Source organism: Leucopleurus acutus (assembly GCF_964270905.1).
Source record: "Leucopleurus acutus genome assembly, chromosome: 3".
Lineage (NCBI taxonomy): Eukaryota > Metazoa > Chordata > Mammalia > Artiodactyla > Delphinidae > Leucopleurus > Leucopleurus acutus.
In genome coordinates, this window is record NC_139145.1 from 117323237 (window position 1) to 117349045 (window position 25809).

Genomic DNA, 25809 nt, shown 5'->3' on the forward strand with positions numbered 1-25809 from the left:
GACCCTTCCAGAAAGAGGAGGTCGCACTAGAGAGAAGGAGATGAATGCAAAGCTGGTCATTTGCTTGAAAATAAGTCTGCAAGGTGGATGTTAAAATACTTGCTTTCCCGAACACAAGGGATTTTTTTTAAAGGCAGGGTGGCCTCAGAGTGTCTAGTACTGTGGGCAGACTGCAGATCCTGGGAGTAAAGGATATGGGGTCCCATACAGCGCTCCCTCTTTGGGATTCCCTGGGTCTCAAGGCCTAACACGTTTTACCTGGTCCTCTCTGGCTCCTCACCAACGCATCTGGCATACAGCAGGCTGTCAGCCAACATGAGTTGACTGAGGACGGAAGGAAGAAACCGGCTGGGATTGACTTCTCTGGCGCATCCCCTGACCGTGAAGCGGGGCCCAGGAGCCTCTGGCCCCCAAGGACTTGGAGCGCCACGGGAGACGTCTGGAAGGTCGGGAATTACAAGCACAGCACAGGGCATCTACTTCACAGAGTTAGTATAGTCCCAAGAGCCCGCTACCAAGGCTGAGGCGTAGATATTGCCCAGTTGGTTAAGGAGGCGTGTGCTTGCTTTCAGGCAATTATTGGGTGAGCAGAATTGGGACCGGATACCGTGCCGGCACGGCCCGCCACCTTCACCCCCGCTTGAGGGTAAAGAGGAAGCTTTAGAATGTCTATTTGAAATGTAGGCACAGACTGAAACACAACTTCGTACTATTGGACATACAGCTCCCCCTTCCCACGCTGCTCCTAGATGATATTTCTCCAGGCTGCGTGGGACACTATCCTGGTCTTACCAATGAGAGCGAGGCGATTCCTGCAGGACCGGAGCCTCGCAGAGGGAAAAGCAAGGAGTCGCAGATGTGTTTGGTTTGTCACCGCCCCCTGAGCATCTCTGGGCAAGTCACTTAGCTCTCCAGACCTCGACTTTCTTGCTGTTTAATGTGGGGAGGGAACCGAACCTGGCTGACGCTCAGGGCAGCGGCAGAGAGCGGAACGCGCCGCCTGGGAACTTTGTCTCAAGCGCGAAGCCTAGACCCCCGAGTGCAGGGGCGGGAGCTCCCTCTAAGGGAGCGCGGCGGAGGCGCTCCTCCTTCCCCTCCACGTCACGAGGGCCGCTCGGCGCTCTCCAGTCCCCGGCCGAGGGAGAGCCACTGTCTAGCAGGGCGAGACGCCGAGGTGGCGGCAGAGGACCAGGAGGAGGAGGAGGCGGGAGCCAGTCGCCGCCGCCGCCGCGGGACCCGGAGTCCGCAGCGCAGCTCGCGGCCCCGCCGCAGCGGCTCCTGCACCCGCGGGGACTCCGCGCTCGGGGCTCCCCCCGCTCCCTTTCGTAAGTCCACTTGGCCACGCAGTCCAGCAAGGAGCGCGCGGGGCCGGGGTGCGGGGCTCCTGGCCCAGCCGCGGATGGCCGGGACGCCCGGACCCCCTCCTCGCGACTTTCACTTTCCAGCAGGGGAAGACTTGGGCGCCGCGTCCCTCGCGAGGTGGGGGGGGAGGGAGGGAAGGACGGAGGGAGGCTGCCCGGGGCAGCCGCAGCGGGTTAGCGGGCTGAGCCTTGGCCTGGCCGCACGCCCTCTTTGACTTCGGGGCCCCGCCGGCGGCCGGACGCTGTAAAGTTGTCCGAGGTCCGCGGGCTGCCGGGCGATCAGCGCGTGTCAGCGTGAGGGTGTCCTGGGAGACGGAGCCACGGCGCCCGCATCCCGGGCTCTCGGGGCAGGGCCGGCGGGGAGGCCGGGAGCAGCGGGGCGAGGCCGGGAGCCCCGGGGCGCGTCCGCACCAGGGTTTTCCTGGGACTCTCCCCGAGCGGTGAGAACGCGGCTCCCGGACGCGCCCTTTCCGGGGTCAGGGGTCCCGCTGTCTTGGTCTCCTGGCCACTTGGAGCCGCCCAGGTGAGGGGCGCAGAGGGGCGGGCTCCGCGAGGAACGTGCCGAGCCGGAATCGCGACCCCTGCTTCTCCGCAGCCCTGCACCCGCGGGGCCGGGCCACGCTGCCTGTGGGCGGCGGAGGCGAGTGTGCGGGAGCCGGACGCGTGGCGCGGGAACGGGCTGCTGGCGTGGCTTCTCCTTTAGGGCCAGGTGGGAGTGGGGTGTCTCTTAATAGTTTGGGGATCAGAAGCTGCGGAGCAGTCCCACCGGCCGCGCCTTCCGCTGGGACGAGCTTCTGCGCTTTTTAAGGTCAAGTTTTCGTGCCGCAGAGCTGGCCCGGATCGTCCCCCTGTGAGGTGGCGGCACCTCTTCCATCGAGCTGGGAGCCTCCGAGGATCCGAGCCATGAGGTCTGAGCTCTCGAGTCAGTTTACCATCTTAACTTAGGCTAGAAGTGCTAGTGGGTGGGTATTGTTTTGTAAATTTCAGAGCTTTCCTGCCTGGGGGAGGTTTTCCTTGTTTTAGCCGGGAACCTTGTATTTCCCTCTCTGGGTAAGGGAGAGTGGCCTTAGCCCTTAGGCACTTGTCTTTTCCTCTTCTCTTCCTTTAAACTGAAAAGCAGCAAACCAGAAGATTAAGGGAGTTGGGGATGATATTAAATTAAGTGTCCATGTGATTTGGTAGACAGGAGTCACCCCTTCTGATCTTCCAGAAGCATGCCCTTATTATTAAACCACCTATCAGTCTAAGACAATCTAGAACCTAGCTGTCCGTTTTGATAGCTTTTGTTGATGGTGTGTTGAGGAAGTAAAATCTTTAAAAGTAAGTGGGTTGTTGCAGAGAGCAGTTCCTCTGCTGCACTTTCTAAGAATCAATTGTCTATGAGAAATGACCGATTAAGATGCTATTGAATCATATCTTATATCTTACTTGTATTTGCAGAGAATCTATAGCCATAGAATCAGGTTGTGTCGCACTGAGTGAAAGGAGAGTTTCTTTGGGGGAGGGGGGTTGGTGAGAAGTGTTCCTTTGAGAAGCAGATTTACTAAATACTGCAATGTCTGCCCAGAGGGGTATAGGAGTGAATGGCGGAGTTGGGCAATAAGTCAAGTTGGCACTTGATGGCATCACATTAAGTACCCTTGGGATAGGCAGGCAATAAATAGTTATCATCCTGACTTTGAATGAGCTTGGTCATGGGAGGGGGGGGGCAGGTGGAGACTGTACGTGGCAGTGCCCAGTATCTGCTCCCTTGAGAATGACTGACAGCAGAGCCACCACTGTTGGGAGTATGACTTGGTGACCTGGGCCTTTGTAGGTTTGAATGCAGGAAGAAAGCAATAAGACAGATTGTATGATGTGAGGTTGAAAAGCCAATCCGTCCATCCAAATTTAGTGAGCACTTACTGTGTGCCAGGCCCATACTAGGGTGCAGTGGGAGCACAGAGGTAGCTCACTGGTCTGGGGGGAGGCAGGAAGCCTTCTTGGGGAGATTTAAGGTGGACCCGAAGGATGAGTAGGAGCTGCATAAACTAAGCAGGCGGAGGCGAAAGGGCAAGTATTCTCACCCCAGGAAAGAGGGCACCCCAAGACCAGAGGAGGGCAGAGCAGGGAGAGTCCAAGGAAAGGAGAGGTCCAGTGTGACCTGAGGGGAGAATGGCGCCAGGCGAGGTCAGCAGGTGCCAGGGCTGCTTGATGCCAAGCCTTGGGGCCATTTTGTGGGCTTGATTCTCAAGACGGTTTCACACCTGAAAGTATCCTGATGAGTTTTAGATTCAAAACAAAACTGCAGGTGCTGTGTGGAGAATGGATTTGAGGAGCCCCTGAAGTAGACACGGCTAGTTTGGATGGGGCGTATGAGGGGCCTGGAGGTCTATCTGAGGCAGGGGCAGTGAGGATGACACAAGTGGGTAGATTCAGGATAGACTCTGGAGTGACTTGACTAGTTTACTGTAAGGTATGAGAGGGCGGGGGACTCCCTCTAAGTTTGGACTTCCAGCCCTTGGGTAGATGGGTGCTGCCATTCACAAAGGAATGTGGAGGAGGTGCAGCTTGGGGGAGGAAAGACACATTTGCTTTTGTTGAGTGTGAGCTGCTTTTGAGGCTCCTGAGTGAACATACTTAATAAGTGGCTGGAGAAAGCAGACCCTCCAAAGAAGCTGGGGGTCATCTGTATTGGGGTGTTATTTTAAGGCTGGGGTAAATTGGGGGTGACCTGGAAAAGAGCCCCTATCTTTATGGGGAGAGGTGGGAGGAAAACCAGGGCAGCGGTGCTGAGTCTCAGCCCAAACTGTAGTGGGAGTGAGCACCTCGCGTGATGCCAGTGTGTGTGTGCTGGGGGGCTGAGGACTAACAGTGGCCACCACACTTAACTCCCTGGAAGCAACTCCTCCAGTGAGAAGTGGGATGGAGGGATGGCTTTTTGAAGATGAGAGAGGCTCGTGCATATTTATATGTGAATGGGATGGAGGAAGTTAGGAGGAGAGGTGGAACACACAGGATATCTCTGGACCCACCCTTCCACTCGTGGAGTGGTAGGTAAAAAACGAGTATGATTGCGCTGCCATTCTGATATCAAACTCACGTAACATAAACCATCACCATCTACTGAAACCATATTTTGAAGCCCATATGACGGTGAAATTTGAAGTTTTACTTTGTAGATCATGAAATTTAATGATTAGGAGAAACATAGATGGAAATCATGAAACAGAGCTGCAGTGTAGCTAAGAGTGGCCCCTGGAGTGTGACTGCCGAGGGCCCCTGGCTCTGGCCCTGCCACTCCCTAGCTTATGACCTTGTGCAAGTTTCCTGTCCTTTTTCTGCCTTGGTTTCCTAGTCTCTGAAACGGCACCACATCTAAGGGGTACACGTTCTATGGTACCTTCTTGGGGGTGGTTGTGAGGATTGCCTGTGTGCACGATGTATGCACAAGGTAGGCATGTGTGCATCGTGTGTGCACAACATGTGTGTGTGCATCATTATGTATAGTGTGTGCCTGTGTGCATTGTACCTGGCACATAATGATGCTCAGTAAGCCTTAGTGCTGGTGGTTTTATGATGATGATGTCATTTCCATCATTTCCAGATGCAGAATCTGAGACTCAGAATTTTGAAAACCTATCCAAGGCCTTAGAGCCAAATAGTGGCAAAGTTAAGGCCAGGATCCCGTTTGCCTGACTCACAGACAGGGTCACCTCCCACTTAGCATGTCAACAAGTGTCAGGTGCTGGTTGCTGCATAAAATTAACTGTAGTAAAAGGATCCAGTCACTGCTTGTCAGAGTACAAGAAGCGAAACAGATAATATCAATGTCAAGGCTTACAGAGTTTTCCCAAGCAATTTAGAGATGTATGTTTTATATTAATTTGCATTGCTTTGCATGTCATTTTATATGCATTTCCATATGCTGGTAATTTTCCTAGTGGGATCTAAAGGCTGAAGCTTCACGTATATAAAATCAAATTAAATTAATCAGGAATTGAATGTAGCTGCTTCAAAATCTAATGGGCCCCTGGGCACAGTGTGCTCAGGTGGGCTTTGGGGGAAAGGATTGGGTCAATATTTACTATTTTAGAAGATGTGGGAAATCAGATACCATTTGATAAAAGCAGGTCACATCTTAATATGTAATGAAGCTTGGTTTGCTGAACACAATAGAAAAATACAGGAAAAGTGGAAGAAGACCAGAGGGAAACTACCTATTATATAAAATGCCAGAAACAGAAGCAGAAGCAGAAGTCTGCTTTATGAAGCTGAACTAATAAGAAACACTAAGGGTCAGAAAGTAAAGGTAGAACTTCTGCTAAACAATATGAAATTTTAAAAAGAGCATAATCTTAAATACGAATGTGTGGTGTTTTAGAACCAATAAATTCTTCCTAATTTGGACTTACTGGGAAATAAGCCATTGTATCTTAGTAAAATCTTAGAAATATATATATATTACAAAACAAAAACAATGATTTTGTTACTTAGAACAGTGATTCTCAAAGTGTGGTCCTGGACCAGCTGCATGTCACCTGGGAACTTGTTAGAAATGCAAATTCTGCGACCATCAGACCTGCTGAAACAGAACCTCTGGGGATGGGGCCCAGCAGCCCACGATTTAATATTTGGAGCCAGCTTTCATTCCTGTTGAGTTTTCACTTCTTTCGTCTTAAACTTCCATTTCCATCCTGTGGTCACTCACTTCTCACTGTGCTGCTTACCTTCTGTGAGACAGTATCCTAGTAGAGGGTTGTACCCAGACACAGACCCATCCGGTCCTCTGTCCCACAGTCTACACTGATGGAAGATGCTCTCTAAGATCCCTTTAGGCTCTCACGTTCTGCAACTCTGTGGTTCTCACGCTGTCCAGGACCACACTGGTTTGGTTTCTGGTTTGGTTTTTCTGCCTTTTAAAAATCTTTTGGGGCTTCCCTGGTGGCGCAGTGGTTGAGAGTCCGCCTGCCGATTCAGGGGACACGGGTTCGTGCCCTGGTCCGGGAAGATCCCACATGCCGCGGAGTGGCTGGGCCCGTGAGCCATGGCCGCTGAGCCTGCGCGTCCGGAGCCTGTGCTCCGCAACGGGAGAGGCCACAACAGTGAGAGGCCCGCGTACCGCAAAAAAAAAAAAAATCTTTTGGCAGTCTCTACCAAACGAACTGGGACTCCTCCCAAGCAGGGTCAGCCAGAACACTGGACTGTTCTCTCCAGATGCTCCTGTTAAATCACATTTCTCCATCTGGTGTGACGCAGTTGATTTCTTGGACCTAAGTGTCAGCCTTTGTATTTATCTCTGTTAAATTTCGTCTTACTAGATCCACGTCTGTCCAGATCTATTTGAGTCCCATTTCTGTCCTTTTTCACGTAAACCTTTGAGTCCTCTGCCAATGTGTCTGCTGATGTCCTGGCCTGAGGAATTTAATCATATGAGCTTCTTTGTCCGAGGCCTTCGTCACAGTTAATGAGGCTTAAAAGCTTGGCATCTTTTGCAGACCTTGTGGGGCTAAAATCAGAAGAATAATTATCATCAGTCCCATCGTTGTTTGCATTTAAATTACTGCTGTTCTGATGTGCCCCTCGCACGGTTTCCCCGTGTGGCACCGTGTTCTCTAACTCCATCCTCAGTGCCCCTCACAGAACAATCTCCGTAGCATGTCGGCAGGAGCAGTTGGACTGTGACGATTGCTTCTCTCTGTTATGTTTAATACCATCAGCTTGGGGTTTTTTTCGTAGGTGACACAGAGGTAAGTTTCATCTTATTTATGGTCAGATTAAGGTGAATTCAGAAATTTCCAAATAATAGGAAGCAAAAATTGTGCCTTGTCGTTCCTCTCTGCCTCACAGCCCTTCCCACCCAGGCTCTAGAACTCAAGAATTTTGTGCTCAAGTCCATGTTTCACCAAGAGATTCGGGTTATCTAATGTTTTTTTTTAATGTAAAATTGTGCTCATACATGATTCTTAAAGGAGTACACTTAGATAATATAATCACACCAAAAAAAGTTTAAAAAGTCAAAAAGCAAAACAATTTTATGGCAAGAATGCTTTTGAGCCATGATTGCGAGGGCATGAAAAAGTGCCTGGAATCCTGCACTTTTCCATCATTCATGATCCTTATCCAATCCTACCCAAGCCCTCTCCCTCCTCCCTCACCCTGGTTTGAAAGACCAGGGTTAAACCAAACTGCAAAAAATCCCAATAAAATCCAAGCCGGGCTTTCCTGGTGGCGCAGTGGGTGAGAGTCCGCCTGCCGATGCAGGGGGCACGGTTTCGTGCCCCGGTGCGGAAGGATCCCACGTGCCACAGAGCGGCTGGGCCCGTGAGCCATGGCTGCTGGTCCTGCACGTCCGGAGCCTGTGCTCCGCAATGGGAGAGGCCACAACAGGGAGAGGCCCGCATACCACACACAAAAAAAAAAAAAAAAAAAAAAAGTCCAAGGCTACTTTTCTCCTCCAGCATGCTACCAAACCGCTTTTGATGTGACATTCTCCCTTACCATGACAAGCAAAAAAAAAAAAGTGCCGGGTGATAAGGGCACTTATTTTTGTAATTTATAAAATTTGTAATTTCTAGTAAATCTCCATGAACACCCTGTACTTCTGACTCTTTGATTGCTTTTCCTTCTCCCCCACCCCCTCTGTTTTTCTAATCTAGTTCAGGGGAGAATAGACGAGGTTGTCCCTTTGAAGGAGGGCTTCCTGGCTATGCTCAGACTCAGACAGTCGGCCTATCTGCTCTTGGATAGGTTGGACTTGTTTCCAAAGGCTCTGCAAAGCTTGGTATTTCTCCTGGTCATCTACCAGACGGCAGCAGAGGGCGAGCATGTGCCCCCAGGATCAGGAAGAACGAGGCCTAGCATAGCTCCTGTGCTTGCCAAGGTTGCTTTTCTCTTCCTTCTTCTCTGCATCACTGTGGCGTAGCTGGACTATTTGCACTGTGGCAGCCTTTCCCCACCTGCCCACATTCCGCCTGGGGGCAACAAGGGGGTCTCTCTCTGCCAGCCATCATCTTTTCCGGGTTCTCCCTTACTTCAGCCTTTATAGCCACCACCCTGCCCTACTCTCAGGCAGGTGGAGACAGAAAGATGTGGTATCAGATGGGTCGGGAGAGAGAAGCGGAGTGACACACAAGGTAGGCACCTTACTTAAGATGCGAAGGCTAGATGGTGGGACAATACTACTAGGGGGAAATGGAGATTGTGGAGCTGGCGGAACGGATGTGGAGCCAGAGGAGAGATGCTCAGGAAGGAGGAACGTGAAAGGAACACGACGGCAAGAGAATCCCTAAAGAATAGAAACTTTTCCGAATGCTAACTAGTGACTTACCGTTTTGGGGAAATTATCTCTAGATGATAAAATGCAAACTGAACTGTGCGCTTAAAAATGGTTAAAATTTTAACCATGGATCCATCCATGTCCATCTACCTCTCCGTCCATCCAACCACCCATCTTTCCATCTATCCAACCACTCACCCACCCATGATCTCTCTAACATTTGTGGAACGGCTTTTCGAGGATAGGCTAAGGAACAGAGACTTTTTAACACCACTGATTTGGTTTAAATGATTAAAATGGTAAATTTCATATTATGTATATTTTACCACCATAAAATAATGGAATATTTTTATGATCATCAACTAATTCCTAAGTATGGAACAACAAAAGAAAAGTTATTTTTACAACAAAGAAGTGAACGGGGTAACACTTTGAAAGTATAGATTATAGAGAGAAGACAGCAATGACACGAGACTTCGAAAGATGTTTAAAACCATGCTACTAAAAATGTGTCGCCTGAATCCTCATATAAGGCAGGGACTTTCAAAGGCTTTTAGTCCTGCCCACTCCCTGTTGCCCCTATGATTCTCTCTTTAAAAGACAACAACTTTATTTTGGAAAAATTTCAAACCTATGGAAAAGTTGTAAGAATATTACAGTGAGCACCTGTCTGATTCCCTCTTGACCATGAGAATGTGGAAGGTTTTCATGTGGCCTCTGCGTCATCCTGCCCGATGGAGACCCCCTGCTGCTGCCTCTGGAGGTGGTCTCTGGATGCAGGCGTGGGGCTGGCACGTGGCAGACAAAGCGCAGTCCATGTTTGCAGAGTAGCCCCTGGTCTGTGTTATCCTGTGCTCCTCCCTGGCTGTTGCCTGTTTAAATGCTCTTGACCCCTTACCATCAATGCACCCCAAGTGCCCGCTGGCTTTTCCTGCCGAAATATACCCAGAGCATGAGCTGAGTTAGTCGTCACCACATCCATGTGAGTGAGCGCCCCTGGCCCTCTTTCACAGATGAGGCGGCAGAGGGCTAACTAGATTAGTGACAGCTTATTAGTGTAGTCAGAACTTAATTCAGAAACCTTGGCCTTAAATTCCAAACCATTATGCTGTATACAAAGGTAAAGCAGGAGGGTGAAATGGAGGGAGCCGAGGGGGTGGCAGGAAGGAGAGGAGGGAAGAACTACGCCACAGAGTTCACCCTACATGGTAGTGATATCTTTCTCTTGATGTATAACAAGTTTGTAACCAAGCAAGTTCTCAAGAAGGCAGCCAACCTGCAAGGTGACCTTCAGAGATTATATGGGGCTCCTGGCCAAAACCAAGAGGAGGTGTGCCATAAGCTGAGTGGTGCTTACCTGAGGCCTGGTTAGCAGGCTGTTCTGTTCATGCCAATATAAGAGTTAAATTGGTAACTCTTGGAGTTTGCTTTTCTTCAGAGGTTTACCTAAAGCCACCATCTGCCTCTAAAACCAGACAGATGAGAATTTCAGCATCATGTGAGACACATTTGCACTTGACAATATACAGGATTATACTATTGTTCAAGTAGACACTTTAACCTGGTTAAAGCTTTATTTTGCGTGCGTGTGTGTGTGTGTGTGTGTGAGAGAGAGAGAGAGAGAGAGAGAGAGAGAGAGAGAGAGAAGCATTGCCATCTTCATATTGTCATCTTTCAAAGTGCATGTTTACAAAATTGCTTACACATATAAAGGCTTCTTCTCACGTAATAAAAATGCAGAGTGGGCATTTGCTGCCGGTGGTTCAGTGCTTTGAGGATTTGGGGGCTGAGGTTGCTAATATTCTCCTGGTCTGTTCTTCATGGTGCCAAGGTGGCTGCTACAATGTGAGCCATCATGTTGAAGTTCCAGGCAGAAAAGTGGATGAAGGGAAGAAAAAATGGCACACTTTCCACCATGAATCAGGTTTTTTGTTTTTTGTTTTTTTGCAGTACGCGGGCTTCTCAATATTGCGGCCTCTCCCGTTGCGGAGCACAGGCTCTGGACGCGCAGGCTCAGCAGCCATGGCTCGCAGGCCCAGCCGCTCCGCGGCATGTGGGATCTTCCCAGACCGGGGCACGAACCCGTGTCCCCTGCATCGGCAGGCGGACTCTCAACCATTGCGCCACCAGGGAAGCCCGAATCGGGTTCTTTTGAAGAACTTTCCTAGATACCCCACATTGTATTTCGTTGACTGCTCCTCTACAATGGAGGCTGGGGAGAAAGCCTTTTAGAGGGGTATGTTACTGCTGCCAGCAATATAGAGATTCTCTTAGTAAAGAAGATAGGGAGGATGGATGTTCGGAGGCAGTTGCCATCTCTACTAGAGCCATACATACAATCCTTACCTACTAGATCTGTTTCTGAATTTCATCCCACTGAACTCTGTCTATTCTGGCGACACTGTTTCAATGATTGTAACATTATAATACATTTGGAGATCTGAAGAGTCTTTTACTTTTGTATTCTGTACAGTTGGCATATAAATTTGCTGAGATGTTTAGTTTTTAACTAAATAATCTTTTAAATTTTTTATTATATTAGCCGAAAATAAAACCTACATGTTGAGACCTGTTATCTTAATTAAAACCATTACTAGAGGGACTTCCCTGGTGGCATAGTGGTTGAGAATCCACCTGCCACTGCAGGGGACACAGGTTCGTGCCCTGGGCCGGGAAGATCCCACATGCTGCAGAGCAACTAAGCCCATGTGCCACAACTACTGAGCCTGCACTCCACAGCCCCCGAGCCACAACTTCTGAGCCCGTGTGCTGCAACTACTGAAGCCCGCACGCCTAGAGCCCGTGCTCCAAAGCCCGCACACGGCAACGAAGAGTAGCCCCCGCTCACAGCAACTAGAGAAGTGTGCAGCAATGAAGACCCAACACAGCCAAAAATAAAATAAATAAATTTATTTTAAAAAAAGAAAAAAACATTACTAGAGAATATAACAAAAAAGAAACAGATTCACAGATATAAAGAACAGACTGTGGGTTACCAGTGGAGAGAGGGAAGGGGGAGAAGCAAGATATGGGTAGAGGATTAAGAGGTACAAACTACTATGTATAAAATAAATAAGTTAACATGGATATATAGTACAATACAGAGAATATAGCCAATATTTTATAATAACTATAAATGGAGTATAACCTTTAAAAATTGTGAATCACTATGTTGTACACCTGAAACTTATGTTGGAAATCAACAATGCCTCAATAAAAATACAAATAATAATAAAAACCATTACTAGAACGTCTCCTTGTAGGAGATGCCAGCTGGTTTTACACGAAACCTCTGCTTTTGAAATCCCTATTTTGGCAGAACCTTTAACTTAAGTTCCTGGGTCTTAACTTTATTGTGTCTCTGTGCACACAAACTCTTGGGACAATACCTCCATTTTAAACCAAGCAATACAGATCTTGACTCAATGGTAACATCATGACAGGGATGCCAGTCTAGAATTTTTTAGTGGAAGGGCAGAAGCATATTGAAATCTCCAGCTCAGCTCCCCACCACAGTGGCAGAACACAGAAGGTAAACAAAGGAGCCTGTCTCATGATTTAAAACTGAGTGTATCTAATCCATTCATGGAGAGTGTGGCCTGGCTTTAAGCCATTTTTGCTATTTGTACCCTTGATTCACCTCTGTGGGTCCCTGTGCTCCCTCTGATGTAGTTACAGCATTGGAAATTCTACTTTAAATGCAGGTGTAGAAATCAGTTACTGTGTCTCTTCAGTTGCTGCATAACCTTTGAGGAATTAATTTCGGCAGTGTAAAATAGAGAGTTAGCCATATAATACCAAAGAAGTGCTTCCAGAAATTTCTGGGGTGGGGTGAGATGGGGTGGAAATCGTATCATGTAGACCTTGGGCAGAGGAAGTTCTTTTTTCTTTATAGCGCACTAAACATGTGATTGTTTTTTTAAAGGAGTTAAATGTTTTTCAATGCAGTTTTTCCTCTTTATAGAAAAAGAAGCCAAAATAAAGCCACACTTTTAAGTTAGAACATAAAACATAAACTATATATTGGTTCTGTATTGGGCTAGCTAAGTGTGGAAGGCAGAGAAGAGAACTGGAGAAAGGAATGTCACCTCTCTGTTTATAAAGCTTGGAAGATAACGATTGAATACATCAACGAGCACCTTTTTTGTAACCTTTTATATCTACAAAGAAGGAAACTGATTTAAGCTGTCACCATCAGAGCTGAAATTTGAGGGCACAGGTATTTTTGAACCAACCTCACCACCCCCCCACCAGCATTTTTGTTTTTGTTTTTATGGAAAAACAATGTTTTGCAACATAATGAGGGTCATAAATTGTTACAAAATAAAAAACTTTTCATTCAGTAGGATCATTTCTGGTCCTTTTGACTTCCTACTAAAGACTTCTTAGCCATATAGTTTGCCCAGCATGATACACAATCAGCTTTTGAGGTTTGCCCTGTGGACCAGATGCAACAAAGCCCAGAATCGTTGGCTGTCTCCTAATTGGTGTGAGTATAAAAAGCTGGCTGAATCTGGCACTTTTTTTCTCTACTGCTGCAAGCCCAGATTTGTGATGACCTTGAGGGACCACCGTGGGTAAACACATCCTAATGTGGGTTGCTCGTTTTCCACGTGACTTTAAATGACCCTATAAATCTCCCCCAAACCAGAGAGGCTCCAGCCAAGTTACTATTTGGAAGAATTATAATCTAAAGAGGTGGTTGATAGACTGATATTACCGTCCGGGATTTTTATTCAGACCTCTGTTCTCAAATCTTGCAGGTTAGATAGACCTTCATTTAAGGAAAGCGGTGACCATAGTCTTTGTACTTGTAAACAGAAGCCTGCTGCCTGTAGAGGAAGCTATCAGTTGTGACATGGTCCACAGGGACCTCAACCAGAGCCCCTTTGGAAGAGGGGCATCTTATTTCTCTGAGTGAGACAGTTTTAACTGGACATATGATCGGAGAAACTGAGCCGTGGAGGCCCCGTTTGGGGGTATGTTTTGTGTACTTGCATCGCTGCAGATTCCTCAGGACCACTTTCTTACATGGTCCCTGGGGATGGCTTTGCCTGACAGGGATGCTAGAACAAGTCATTGCAGTTTTGTACTTTCTAGAGAATTGCCCCCGAAGATAATGAACTCAGGGGAAAAGTTTACAGCTTCTGCAATGCATAAAGTTACAGAAACAGTTTAGCTGGTTGTAAATGCACAGAACTAGTTCCATTTGCTCTTCTTGGATGTCTTTTTTTTTTTTAATTTTATTTATTTATTTATTTATTTATTTATGGCTGTGTTGGCTCTTCGTTTCTGTGCAAGGCTTTCTCCAGTTGCAGCAAGTGGGGGCCACTCCTCATCGTGGTGCACGGGCCTCTCACTATCGCGGCCTCTCTTGTTGCGGAGCACAGGCTCCAGACGCGCAGGCTCAGTAATTATGGCTCACGGGGCTAGTTGCTCCACGGTATGTGGGATCTTCCCAGACCAGGGCTCGAACCCGTGTCCCCTGCATTGGCAGGCAGATTCTCAACCACTGCGCCACCAGGGAAGCCCTTGGATGTCTTTTAAAGGAATTCTTTGGCTCTCGGTCTTTCAAAAAATATTGAGCAGACTGGGGGAAAAATTCTAAAGTTTAACTAGAGTAACGATCTTCCTACCTTTCAAAATCGAAGATAGGTGTATGTACATCTTCGGGAACAATATACTTCAGGCTTTAACAAAAAATGTTGTCAGGAAGTGAAAAACATAATAATTAGAATGTCAGAATGAAGAGAATAATGAATGTACTATTTTAGAAATATAATGAATGCACTATTTAGAAAACTGGGAAAAAGTCAATATGTTGGTTTCCCAAAAAATCATTCATCTTGTAAAGGTCCTAGTACCTGACTTCTGCATACCACAGTTTTCCTTCCATAGCTATTTCACATGCATTGTATCATAAGACTTTCATAACAGCATTGTGGGATAGCAAAACTATTATCCCCTTCAACATTTGGGAAATAAAGACTTACCCAACATTCAATGACTTGCCAGGGACACTTGAGGCATTTTTGGTGGCGGAGCCCACATAGAACTTGGGTCTTCTGATTTTGTTCTGCTGAGCAACCACCCTGTGCCAGGTAGGTATGTACATGGGGCAGGGGGTAGAGCGTAAATGAGGCCCGTCCCAGAGATCAAAATAAACAAGTAAACAAAGTAACTGCTGCTGTGATGAGTGCTGAGAAGAAAACAAAGAGTGTGACAGTGAGGAAAGAGATTCGAGAAGGGTGATCAGAGACGATCAGAGGAAAGGATATTTCTCCTATGACTTGAGGGATATGGAAGGGCCAGTCAGGCCAGAATTCAGGGAAAAATGATCTCAACATGAGAAGAGCAAGTGCAAAGGTCCTGAGGCAGGAAAGAGACTGTGGTGTTCTAGGAACTTGTAGAAAGGCTGGTATTGCTTAGAGCTTAATGAGCAAGAAAAAAGCAGAATAACATGAAGTTGGAGAGAATTCAGTGCAAACTGTGGAAGCAGACCCTCACCCTCTCACCTCAAGCCCCCGGGCTCCAGCACTACTAGGACTGTTATTGCGTTTGAGGCAGAAAGTCGGGGGGGATCCAAAATAAGAGGATACGATAACCTACTTTATTTATGATGCTGGGTATTTTAATTTTTTTGTTTTTAAAGGAAAAAAGCACTTTTTTTTTTTCTCGGCCATGTATGAAGTGTTAGTGTTACTGTCAACCCCCTGAGAAACTAGCCAATAAGCATTGTGCAGAACCTCCACGCAAGGATGTCAAAAAAAAAAAAAAAAGATGAAGTTGGAGAGGAAGGCAGGGGCAGGAACAGGCTGGGCCTCTGTCCGTGGAAAGGATTTCTGATTTTACTGTAAGTGCAATGAAACCCAAGTGAAGGTGGTCTAAGTGTAAGAGTGGGGTAGGGAGGGGGAGTGATGTGATTGATGGGTTTAAAAAATCCTTTTGGCTACAGTACAGAGAGTGGGTTAGAGCAGCGGTCCCCAACCGTTTTGGCACCAGGGACTGGTTTCGTGGAAGACAATTTTTCCATGGACCAGGGTGGCGGGGTGGGGGAAGGCTCAGGCAGTAATGCGAGTGACGGGGAGCGGCAGATGAAGCTTCACTCGCTGTCCCGTCGCCCACCTCCTGCTGTGCGGCCCGTGGACTGGGGGTTGGGGACCCCTGGGTTAGAGGGAAGCAAGGGAGGACAGTGAGGAACTTACTTCATATACAGGCAAGAGTTGATGCTGGCTTGGGTTACAGTGGAAAGGGATGGGTGGATTCCCCCTACATTTTGGATGCAGAACCAACAGGGTTTTTCTACTGCCAAGAGACTGGAATGGCAACCTCGCATTATGGTTAATAGCATAGGCTCTGAAATCGGGCCACAGTTGGAAATCCTGGCTCCTCCACATACTAGCTACTTATCCTCTGTGACTCAGTTTCCTAATCTGAAAAATGGAGACAATGATAGTACCTCCCTCACAGGTTTATTGAATGGAATTCATAAGATAATGTAAATGGTACTGGCGCTCAGCATAGACCATTAGAGAGCAACAGGTCTGTGTCCTCTGATGCTGGCAGCATGAAGATTTTTGTTGACTTTGGCCAGAACAGCCTCAGCTGAGGGGGCAGTGGAGCCAAGCTGGACTGAGTACCACCTGAGCAGGCCTGGGTAGGGGGAGTAGGGGTCCCCTTCTCTCCACTCCCTTAAGGGGGAGCAGCTGGATATACAAACATGTACGTAATGGGGGAACGTGTTCCCGGCATCCCAAGCGTGAAACAGGGTCTAATGATGGGTAGGTCTCTGCTTCCTCATTTAGAGAAGGAGGAATTTGGACTCAGTCACCATTGAAGTTCTTGTCAGCTTTAGGATTTTCCTTCTAAGCTTCTTCCAGAATTATGGGATAATTAATTCAGCTTTGGTGGGGAAGGCCCAGAAAAGTCAATTCTATTATTTCAATTGTTTTTCTCCTATAGAAAATTATGTTGACCTCAGAAATCGTTTACTTTCTAACAGTTCACAGACCCAGTTTAGAAGAGGACTCATTCACAGTATATTGTGAAATGAAAGAAACAGCTAAGACAGTGCCTAAGGAGTGAGCCTTCTTGTTAAAAAGCAAGCCGGGGGTGGGGGAGATAAATTGGGAGACTGGGATTGACATATACACACTACTATATAAAATAGATAACTAATAAGAACCTACTGTATAGCACAGGGAGCTCTACTCAATACTCAATACTCTATGGGAATAGAATCTAAAAAAGAGTGGATGTGTATAACTGATTCACTTTGCCATACACCTGAAACTAACACAATATTGTTAATCAGCTATATTCCAATAAAAATTAATTTAAAAAAGAAACCTAAAAAAACTTTTTTTAATTTTAAAAAAATTTTTTGTTTTTACCAAAGAAAAAAAAAGGAAGGCAAAACAGGCATGTTTATTTATAACAGTCTGGATGGACATACTGCCACCGAATGCTATGGCCAGGTGGCAGATTCCTGGTGGGCTTTGTTTTCTTTTTTAGACTATTTTGACTTCCTGATTTAAGAAAATAAAGAAGAAAGTTTACTTTTACAAACAGAGAATGGAAAACCTTTTTGAAACTATAACCTCTTATTATTTGAGGACGTTCGTCCTCAATTTATATTGTATGGTATTAATGACCCAGTGACACCATTCTTACTGTTTAGCTGCACACAGTCCGATAATTCTTTGCCTTTTGCAATCTTCCCTCTAGAACAATGAAGATGTAAGGTCCTCAGAGCAAGAAACCTGCCTTTCTGCTCCTTTGCTGACTTCAGGTGCTATGGGGGCATTGAGGAAGTGCATCTCAGCTGAGTCATCCTCCCACGAATGGTCTTACTCCAAAACTTTCCTTGGGTTTGGTGATGAGCATGTCACCAAGGGGAGAATCAATGGCTTTATTGAAATCAGAGAGGTGCAGTAGGAGGACCTTGGCTTATTCAACTAGATCAGAATTTTTTTTTTTTGAGTGAGTGAGCTCATCTCTATATTAGTGTTCTTAAGTGATTACTCTTTGTAAGACTTTAGAAAGAAACAAAATTCTGACATTTCCAAATCAATAAACTCTTCAAAGCCTGTTTTTTACACTGACATACAATGATGCAAACTTTAAGAATTTACAGGTGGCCCATAGAGGAAATATTCACCACGTAGAGAGACGTTGCACCCAGGCAGTGTTCTAAAGCAATTAGTAATTCTCAGCCCAATCTGTGTCACTGGTCACAACAAGAACAAGTGAATCAGTGAATCATCAGTGACAGGATACAAGCGTAACTGATGGCAGAATTTCTTAGGAGGAGCTCGCTTTCTTTTCCTTTAGTGGATTCCACTGGCTGGGAGATTGACTGATCTCCTTCACCGGCATGTGGATTGGCGCCAGCCTCTGATTGCAGGAACAGAACGTGTTCATCAGCCAGCATTCCTCCAGGCTGATTCTCTGTCTAGATAAGCCCTTAAACTGGGTGGAAGTTCTGAGGACTTCAAACGTGGTTTGATGTTCACTTCTGTTCCAACTTTAGGACAGCTAGATAAGACACAGTAATGAGAAATTTTAATCAAGGACTAAAACATGTGGAAAATAAGGAGTATTTTTAGATTTATATTCCAAGAGACAGCATTGCCTAGAGGGTTCATCCTTGGAGAAAGACTCTCTGGGTTCAAGTTCCAACTAAAGCACCTTCTAGTTCTGTATAACCTTGGGCAATTTCTTTATCTCCATGTGCCTCAGTTTCCTGTCTTGTAAAAGAGGGAGGTAGTACCTACCTCACTGGTCTGTGGAGGGAACTGAGTTATTACATACGGAGTACCTAGAACAACGCCCCGAGTAACAACTCTTTATTGAGTGATTCTACATTAAGAATAATGATATTACTAAATTAACAACGAGCATTACATGGACACATTCAAGCATTGGTTCTAAAGTATTAAAGTCATACCTGCATTAACCAGGCAGTCGAGATCTGGACTGTGCCAACGTGCTTTGCATGCATTACCTCACTTAACTTCAAAGGCCCTTTGAGGTCGTTACTATGATTAACGTCTTTTTACTGATGGGGACACAGAGATGGGGAGAGGTTGAGGGGCTTGTCCAGGGTCCAGTGTAGGGGCCTCCCACAAGCTGAGGCCCGGCTGTGCCGCCAGGACCACGTGTGGCTGCCTCTTCTCCAGCTCAGCCCAGAGCAAGGTCTTATTTGCTCCCAGCTGCTTTATCCTTCCTTCTGCCCTTTCCACCTCCTCCTTTGGTCAGAAAAGTGAAGGTCATTTCCTTCACATTGCCTAAAATTGTTTAGTGGATTCTTTTCTTAAAAACAAACAAAACAAAAAACACCAGCACGTCCTGTGTACTACACTGGAAAAACCCCAAGATTTGGAGTCAGGCAAGCTGGGTGCCGGGAAAGAAAAGACCTGTAATGTGCCCTGAAGACCCCTGCGGGCAACTCCTTTCACCCAGGCTCCAGAGCCCTCACAGCCCCAGCGGGGGCACTTCTAATCCCCAAGTTGAGACCAGAAAACCAGTCTTAGTTTGATCGGTCTTAAAGCCACTGCTTCTCCAGGGATCCATGTCCGGGTCTGGGGCATCCTGAAGCCCTTACACTACTTTCTCTTCTCCTCCCGGTGCCCCACCCCCCCACACACATACACACCTGTGTGAGCGCCTGGGAAGACGTGCAGGTGTGCAGGGAGGGAGCGGGACGGGCGCGGGGGCGGGGGGCAGAGGCCACCTCATCTGCAACATGCACGGTGGGCCCCGCAGTCTTGGTGCCTAAGCTAAACCACGTGCACAACCCTTCCTCCAGTTCGTTGGTGATTTACCATTCGCCCTCTTGCCCTGGGTTAGGAGTCACGTACCTCAGTGACAGCCGTGGGTTTTCAATTGCTGGCGAATTGCTGACGAACGAGAGTTCGTTGAAAAGCTGCTAATGGCTGGGGCCATTTAGCCCTGAACGCAATTATAGCCACTTAGCTGGGGTGTACCTTGGTGCGCCTGCTGTTTCCTTTAAGACTGTAAACAATGCCTGGGAGGGTAGAGGAAAAGAAGATGGTTTGGGGAAAATGCTGCCTTCCGCATCCCTGTTGGGGTTTTATTGAATTATCCAAATAGACCTCATCTGATGTAGCGATCAACCCCTTGCTGCCATTTCCTTCTTGATTCTGCGTCGTCACTAGGCACTCGCGCCCATGTGGTGATAACTCCCTAAGCAGGTCAGCTTCCTCATCTGCCTGGGTGGGCGGGAGGGAAATACCCCTTCTGCCAGGGGTGGGGCATTATTCGTAATGTAAGACTACCTCGTGGCAGCAGAACGCCTGCCTGCTCTCTGCCCATGAGCTTTTAAGGGGGAAAGAGTGGGTGGGGTGTTTGTAGAAGGTGACCTCGCTGCCCTGGTTTCGGCTTTAGAAAAGACGTGGCCGCGTAATTGCCAGTCTTAGCCCAGCCAGCTCCAGTCAGACCTGGGTCACGCCTCTGGAAATCATCCCCATCCCTCCACCCCTGGCCCTTGGTAGAAGAGTACCCCAAGCAACAACTTTTTTTTTTTTTAAGAATTTTTCGATGTGGACCTTTTTTAAAGTCTTTATTGAATTTGTTACACTATTGCTTCTGTTTTATGCTGTGGCTTTTTGGCCGTGAGGAATGTGGGGTCTTAGCTTCCCGACCAGGAGTCCTAGGGATTGAACCCGCACCCCCTGTATTGGAAGGCGAAGTCTTAACCACTGGACCACCAGGGGAGTTCCAACAACTCTATTGAGTGACTCTGCATTAATAATAATGATATTATTAAATTAACAAAGAACATTACATAGAAGCATGCAGGCATTCATTCTACAACATTGTATGTATGTCAACATCGTCTGTGCTGGGGGGGGCTGTGGGTATCATGCAGAGGTTGTGTCCTGAGAAAAGCTAAGGTTGAGAACTGTGATCTCTAACCTCCTGCACCCGCGCTTCCCTGCCCCTCCTGAGAAGGCTTGGAGCACACACTTCCCAACTCCAGCTAGTGCGTCGACAGTCTGAGTTGAGCCAGGAGGCCATGGCTGCCTGCCCAGAGAGGGAGGGTCGCAGGGCACCGGGGAAGGAGAGGCGGCAGGCACGCTGTGAGGAGTCCTGGGGGAGCTAGCTCTGGGCCCTGTGTCTGAGCTTCGCCAGCCAGGGACAAGAATTAATTCTAAAGGAAGAAAGAGGAGGGAATTGGGACAGCCCAGAGGCCTTGCTTTCTGACTTTCTTCCCACGCCAGACATCTTTAAGCGGGAGAGCTCGTCTGTCTCCGGGACAGCCTTTAACATCAGGGGAAACAAGCAGCCCTCCCTATTCTGCCCTGTCCTAAGTCCAAGTAAAGCCCCTTCACCTACTCACCATGCCAGAATTGCCTTTGACTGAAAGCATTCCTTTCCCCAAGTTAGAAGGAACAAGGGGTGGAGGTGCAAGCCTTTTGCTGAGAATGAGCTTTTATCAAATCCTGAAAGGGGCCCAGTCTGGGGAGATATCATCAGGTTATCCGCAGGCACTGAAACCTTTGCCCTTTTATGTAAGTGTGATGCTGCTCAGCAAAGATGTTGTCTGGACCTGGTAATGGAGAAGGAGAAGGGATGAATTTGAGGCGTATTTGTGAGATGATCCTGTGGGTGTACAGGAAATGGAAGAGTCGGGTGGCTTTCGAGTTTCGAGCTTGGGTCATTGAGTGGATAAACTGAGACAGAAAACACAGGAGAGGTGAAGGTGTCCTGTTTGGCTGTGGACTCATTGATGTTGAGTGCCCATGGGCTATCTAGTGGAGATGTCTATCAAGCAATTGGATGTTCACGTCAGAAGCTTGGGCAAGACGTAGGTCCTGAAGATAAAGGTGTTGGCAATGTATATACATGGAAGGTATACATGGAAATGCCAAAAGCAAGGAAGAGTGTTTGTGAGAAGAGCAGTAAGCTAAGAATAAGACCCCGGAGAAACCCACAGAGGAGAGACTGAGGTGTGGTGGGGAGGACCCAGATTCTACGGAACAGTTCAGCGTTGATAAATAAGGTATGGTTCTTTAAAGGAGGGTAATTCAAGTGAGGGTGAATGAGAGTATGGCATTCCTAGGAGAGCTTTTTCAATCAATCTGTATAAAAGAAAACTACACAGGTTCAAATGCCTTGCTACCTCTTCTAAGGAAATTGGGTACAATGATTATGTCCTCGTTTAAGATTTATTGAGATGTGTAAGGAAATTGTATGTGGGCTCCTCAGACCTCCCCAGTTCTCAGTAACTGAACCTCCTGGAAGCAGGCCTAGGAGCTTGGTCAGCCCTCCTGTCCTCGAGCCTCTGGGTAATACTCCCTGGATTTCCCCATTTCCTGCTGCTCCCCAAATAAGCACATGTAATGCCCTTCTGTTGGGTAGCCCTTTTTTTTTTTTGGGTAGCCCATTTTTATCTGTTAAAGTAATATAATCATTTTCAACATTCTAATAGTCCAAAAGGCTATTCAGTGATAAGTAAATCCGCCTCCTCCCCAGGCTCCAGATCCTTAGTCCTTCTGGAAGTATTGGCCTGTGGGCCAGATCCAGCCAGCTGCCTGTTTTTGTAAATAAAGTTTTATTGGAGCCCAGCCACACCCAGTCATTTACACACAGTCTATGGCTGCTTTCCCACTACAGCAGCAGAGGTGAGTAGTTGTGACAGAGAAAGAAAAAGTTTGGCAACGTGTGCTCTTTGTGTCTAGGCTTCTGGGTGTATATAGTCTTTTTTGGACACATATGTGAGCTCACTCTACACTGTTTGTTATTTCCGTTTCACAGTCTACAGTGGGGACTGTTCCACAGGGATATGTGCAGATTCTTCTCAGGCTTTTTCACACGGTGTGGGTGTAATTAATCAATGCCCCGTAGGGCATTTTAGTGCTTTTCAGTCTTTAGCCTTAACTTCAGGGAAGCTTCTCATTACACACCTTCTTTGCGCACACATGAGCTCTTCTGGATGGGTTCGTAAAACTGACAGATTCTGCCAAACTGGCCCCTGGCCCCCGCCTTCTCTCAATGCGTCAGGTTCTTTTCATCTTAAGGGCTAAATTTCTAATCCCTGTGAGGAAATGGGGCCTAACAAAATAAATAAGTGAAATGTGCAAGTTTACCAAATTTGTATAATCTATATAAAATTTTAGTGTCTAATACTTACTATAGCTCCTTTGGGGGTCTGCCCACTGCTCTTATTTCTGAAGGTGGGTGTCTCAGTCCGCGCAGGCAGCTATGATAAAATACCACAGACTGGGAGGCATATCAACAACAGACATGTATTTCTCACCGTTCTAGTGGCTGGGAAGTCCAAGATCAAGGCTCCAGCAGATTCTGTGCCTGACGAAAGCTTGCTTCCCAGTTCATAGACAACAAGCTTCGCACCGTGTCCTCACATGGTGGAAGGGGCAAGGGAGCTTCCTGGGGTCTCCTTTGGGAGGGCACCAATCCTATTTATGCGGACTTCACCCTCATGACCTAAAAATTTCCCCAAAAGCCCCACCTCCTAATACAATCACATTGGCAATTAAGTTTCAACTTAAAATTTGGGGCGGGGGATGCAAACATTCAGTTTACAGCAGTGATTTACTGGGCTTTCCCCATTTGGCATCAGATCTAGATCTAATCAGGATCTGAAGGTAGCATCAAGATGGATATTCCTGTTAGCCTCAGGTGGGTCATTTGCATTTCTAATGACCTCTTGACAACATCCAATTCTCTAGGCCTCTGCCCAAACCAGAGCAATCCCTCCGCAAACATGCTAAGCACAAATACAGACAATTAAGATACTTAGTACCTCTATTTTAGGAGTTAACATTATTTTTCATTCTATTTGGTAACCAACATCTCTCAAAATTAGGTATAGTTAACACAGACTGCGACAACATACAACCATTGTACCTATTTCCATTTCCTTGTTTCTGGATTCTTTTAAGGACAAGAATCTTGTTTTAATCATCTTTGGGCCCAGCATTCCGCCTGGTGTGTGGTAGGCACCCAGTGGATGTTGGTTGAACTGAACTAATTTTCTCTTCATATTTCAACGGAATTATTCCTTTGTTCTCTTACAGAATGAAGACATTCAAATGTTGTTTTAAATACCACCTAAAGCAGAAAGTTTTCATCCTGTTTCTAACCCTATGGCTGTTCTCCTTGTTGAAGCTTCTAAATGTGAAACGCCTCCTCTTCCCTGAAAGAGGCATTTACTTGGTTGAGTACTCACTAAGTACCTCGCCTTTTGTAAAGAACAAATATACCCATGTTAAGAATGAAATCGGGTATGAGATTAACTGTTCAGGTGTCTATGAACAGGAGCCTTTGGAAATCGGCAAGAGTCTGGAAATAAGAAGAAGAACCATCATCGACTTGGATGATGATGATGTTGTGGCAATGACCAGTGATTGTGACATTTATCAGGCCCTACGGAGCTACCACGAAAAGCTTGTTTCAAGGGAGGAGAAAAGCTTCCCAATAGCCTATTCTTTGGTTGTTCACAAAGATGCAATTATGGTTGAAAGGCTAATCCATGCTATATACAACCAGCACAATATTTACTGCATCCATTATGACCGTAAATCATCTGATACCTTCAAAGTTGCCATGAACAATTTAGCTAAGTGCTTCTCTAATATTTTCATTGCTTCCAAATTAGAGATTGTGCAATATGCACACATTTCCAGACTCCAGGCCGATTTAAATTGCTTGTCAGACCTTCTGAAGTCTTCAGTTCAGTGGAAATACGTTATCAACCTGTGTGGGCAGGATTTTCCTTTGAAATCAAACTTTGAGTTAGTGTCAGAGTTGAAGAAACTCAATGGATCAAATATGTTAGAGACAGTGAAACCCCCTAACACTAAGATGGAAAGATTCACTTATCACCATGAACTCAGACAGGTGCCTTATGAATATGTGAAACTACCAGTGAGGACAAACGTCTCCAAGGAAGCCCCCCCTCATGACATCGAGATATTTGTTGGCAGTGCTTATTTTGTTGTAAGTCGAGCATTTGTTAAATATGTTCTCAACAGCTCCCTCGTTAAAGACTTTTTTGCCTGGTCTAAAGATACATACTCGCCTGATGAGCACTTTTGGGCTACCTTAATTCGGGTACCAGGAATCCCCGGGGAGATTTCTAGGACAGCCCAGGATGTGTCTGACCTACAGAGTAAGACCCGCCTGGTCAAATGGAACTATCTAGAAGGCCTTTTCTATCCCAGTTGTACTGGCTCTCACCTCCGAAGTGTGTGTATCTATGGAGCAGCAGAACTAAGGTGGCTTATGAAAGATGGACATTGGTTTGCTAATAAATTTGATTCTAAGGTGGACCCTGTCTTGATTCAATGCTTGGCGGAAAAGCTTGAAGAACAGCAGAGAGAGTGGATCACTTTATCTTCAGAAAAGTTATTTATGGCTAAATCAGCCACAACCACATTAGGATAAAGTCATGATGGAAATAAGGTTAATATGGAATTGCATGCTACACCATGGCCAGTACCATTTGCGTTTAACCTTCTCATAGTCTGAAAGGTGTCTACCGTTCCACACACAAGGGAAAGTGACCTGGCCTTTAGTGACAATTAGTCTGTGGTTGGTTGGGTGTTTTTATGTATGTTTTTGCTTGTAATCTCACTGAGCTAAATGGGAGATTTTCAACAGTCAGTAATCTGATATCTATTGAGTTCCTGCTATATGCCAGGCACTTTTTTTAGAAACATGTAGGAATTGCATCCAAGTTGTGATGAGTTATACAGTGCCCTCAAGGAGCTGTGGCTTACCCCAATCACACAGCAACCTTAATATCTTAAGTTGTCCACATAACAGGGTCCCACTGAAGAAGTTGTGGAGTGTGCGGTAATTATATAACCATAATAACCACCAGTTTCAGAGCAGTGTTGACGTACAGTGACCAACATTCCACTTGCCTCTTAATTCAGCTCCCTAGACTTTTCTTAACCATTAGAATATTAGAAGGAGAGACTCTGCTACCTCAGAAGAACTAAAAGAATTTTCCAATTTCCTGCTTGCCAAAAGCATAACTTACCTTATGGTACCTCGCTTATTCAATTCAGGGTTGGGTGACTCTGTTGGGGGGACATTTCTAGTGTATGGATGTTAGGGAGGGGGTGAAGTTAAGTCGGAGAATTGGGACGGGTGGTACCTGAGGAGGAACAAAGGGATTTGGGTGACTTTTCCATC

The 25809-nt window shown here is 46.5% G+C and overlaps 1 protein-coding gene across 1 annotated transcript; it reads left to right on the plus strand.

Annotated features, from left to right (window-relative positions):
• Positions 1 to 764: 764 nt before the first annotated feature.
• Positions 765 to 25053, plus strand: GCNT4 (glucosaminyl (N-acetyl) transferase 4; the record flags this gene model as incomplete). Its single annotated transcript, XM_082835296.1, has 2 exons — positions 765 to 856; positions 23685 to 25053. The coding sequence occupies exons 1-2, from the start codon at positions 795 to 797 to the stop codon at positions 25051 to 25053; spliced, it is 1431 nt and encodes a 476-aa protein (XP_082691422.1). The 5' UTR covers positions 765 to 794.
• Positions 25054 to 25809: the final 756 nt, after the last annotated feature.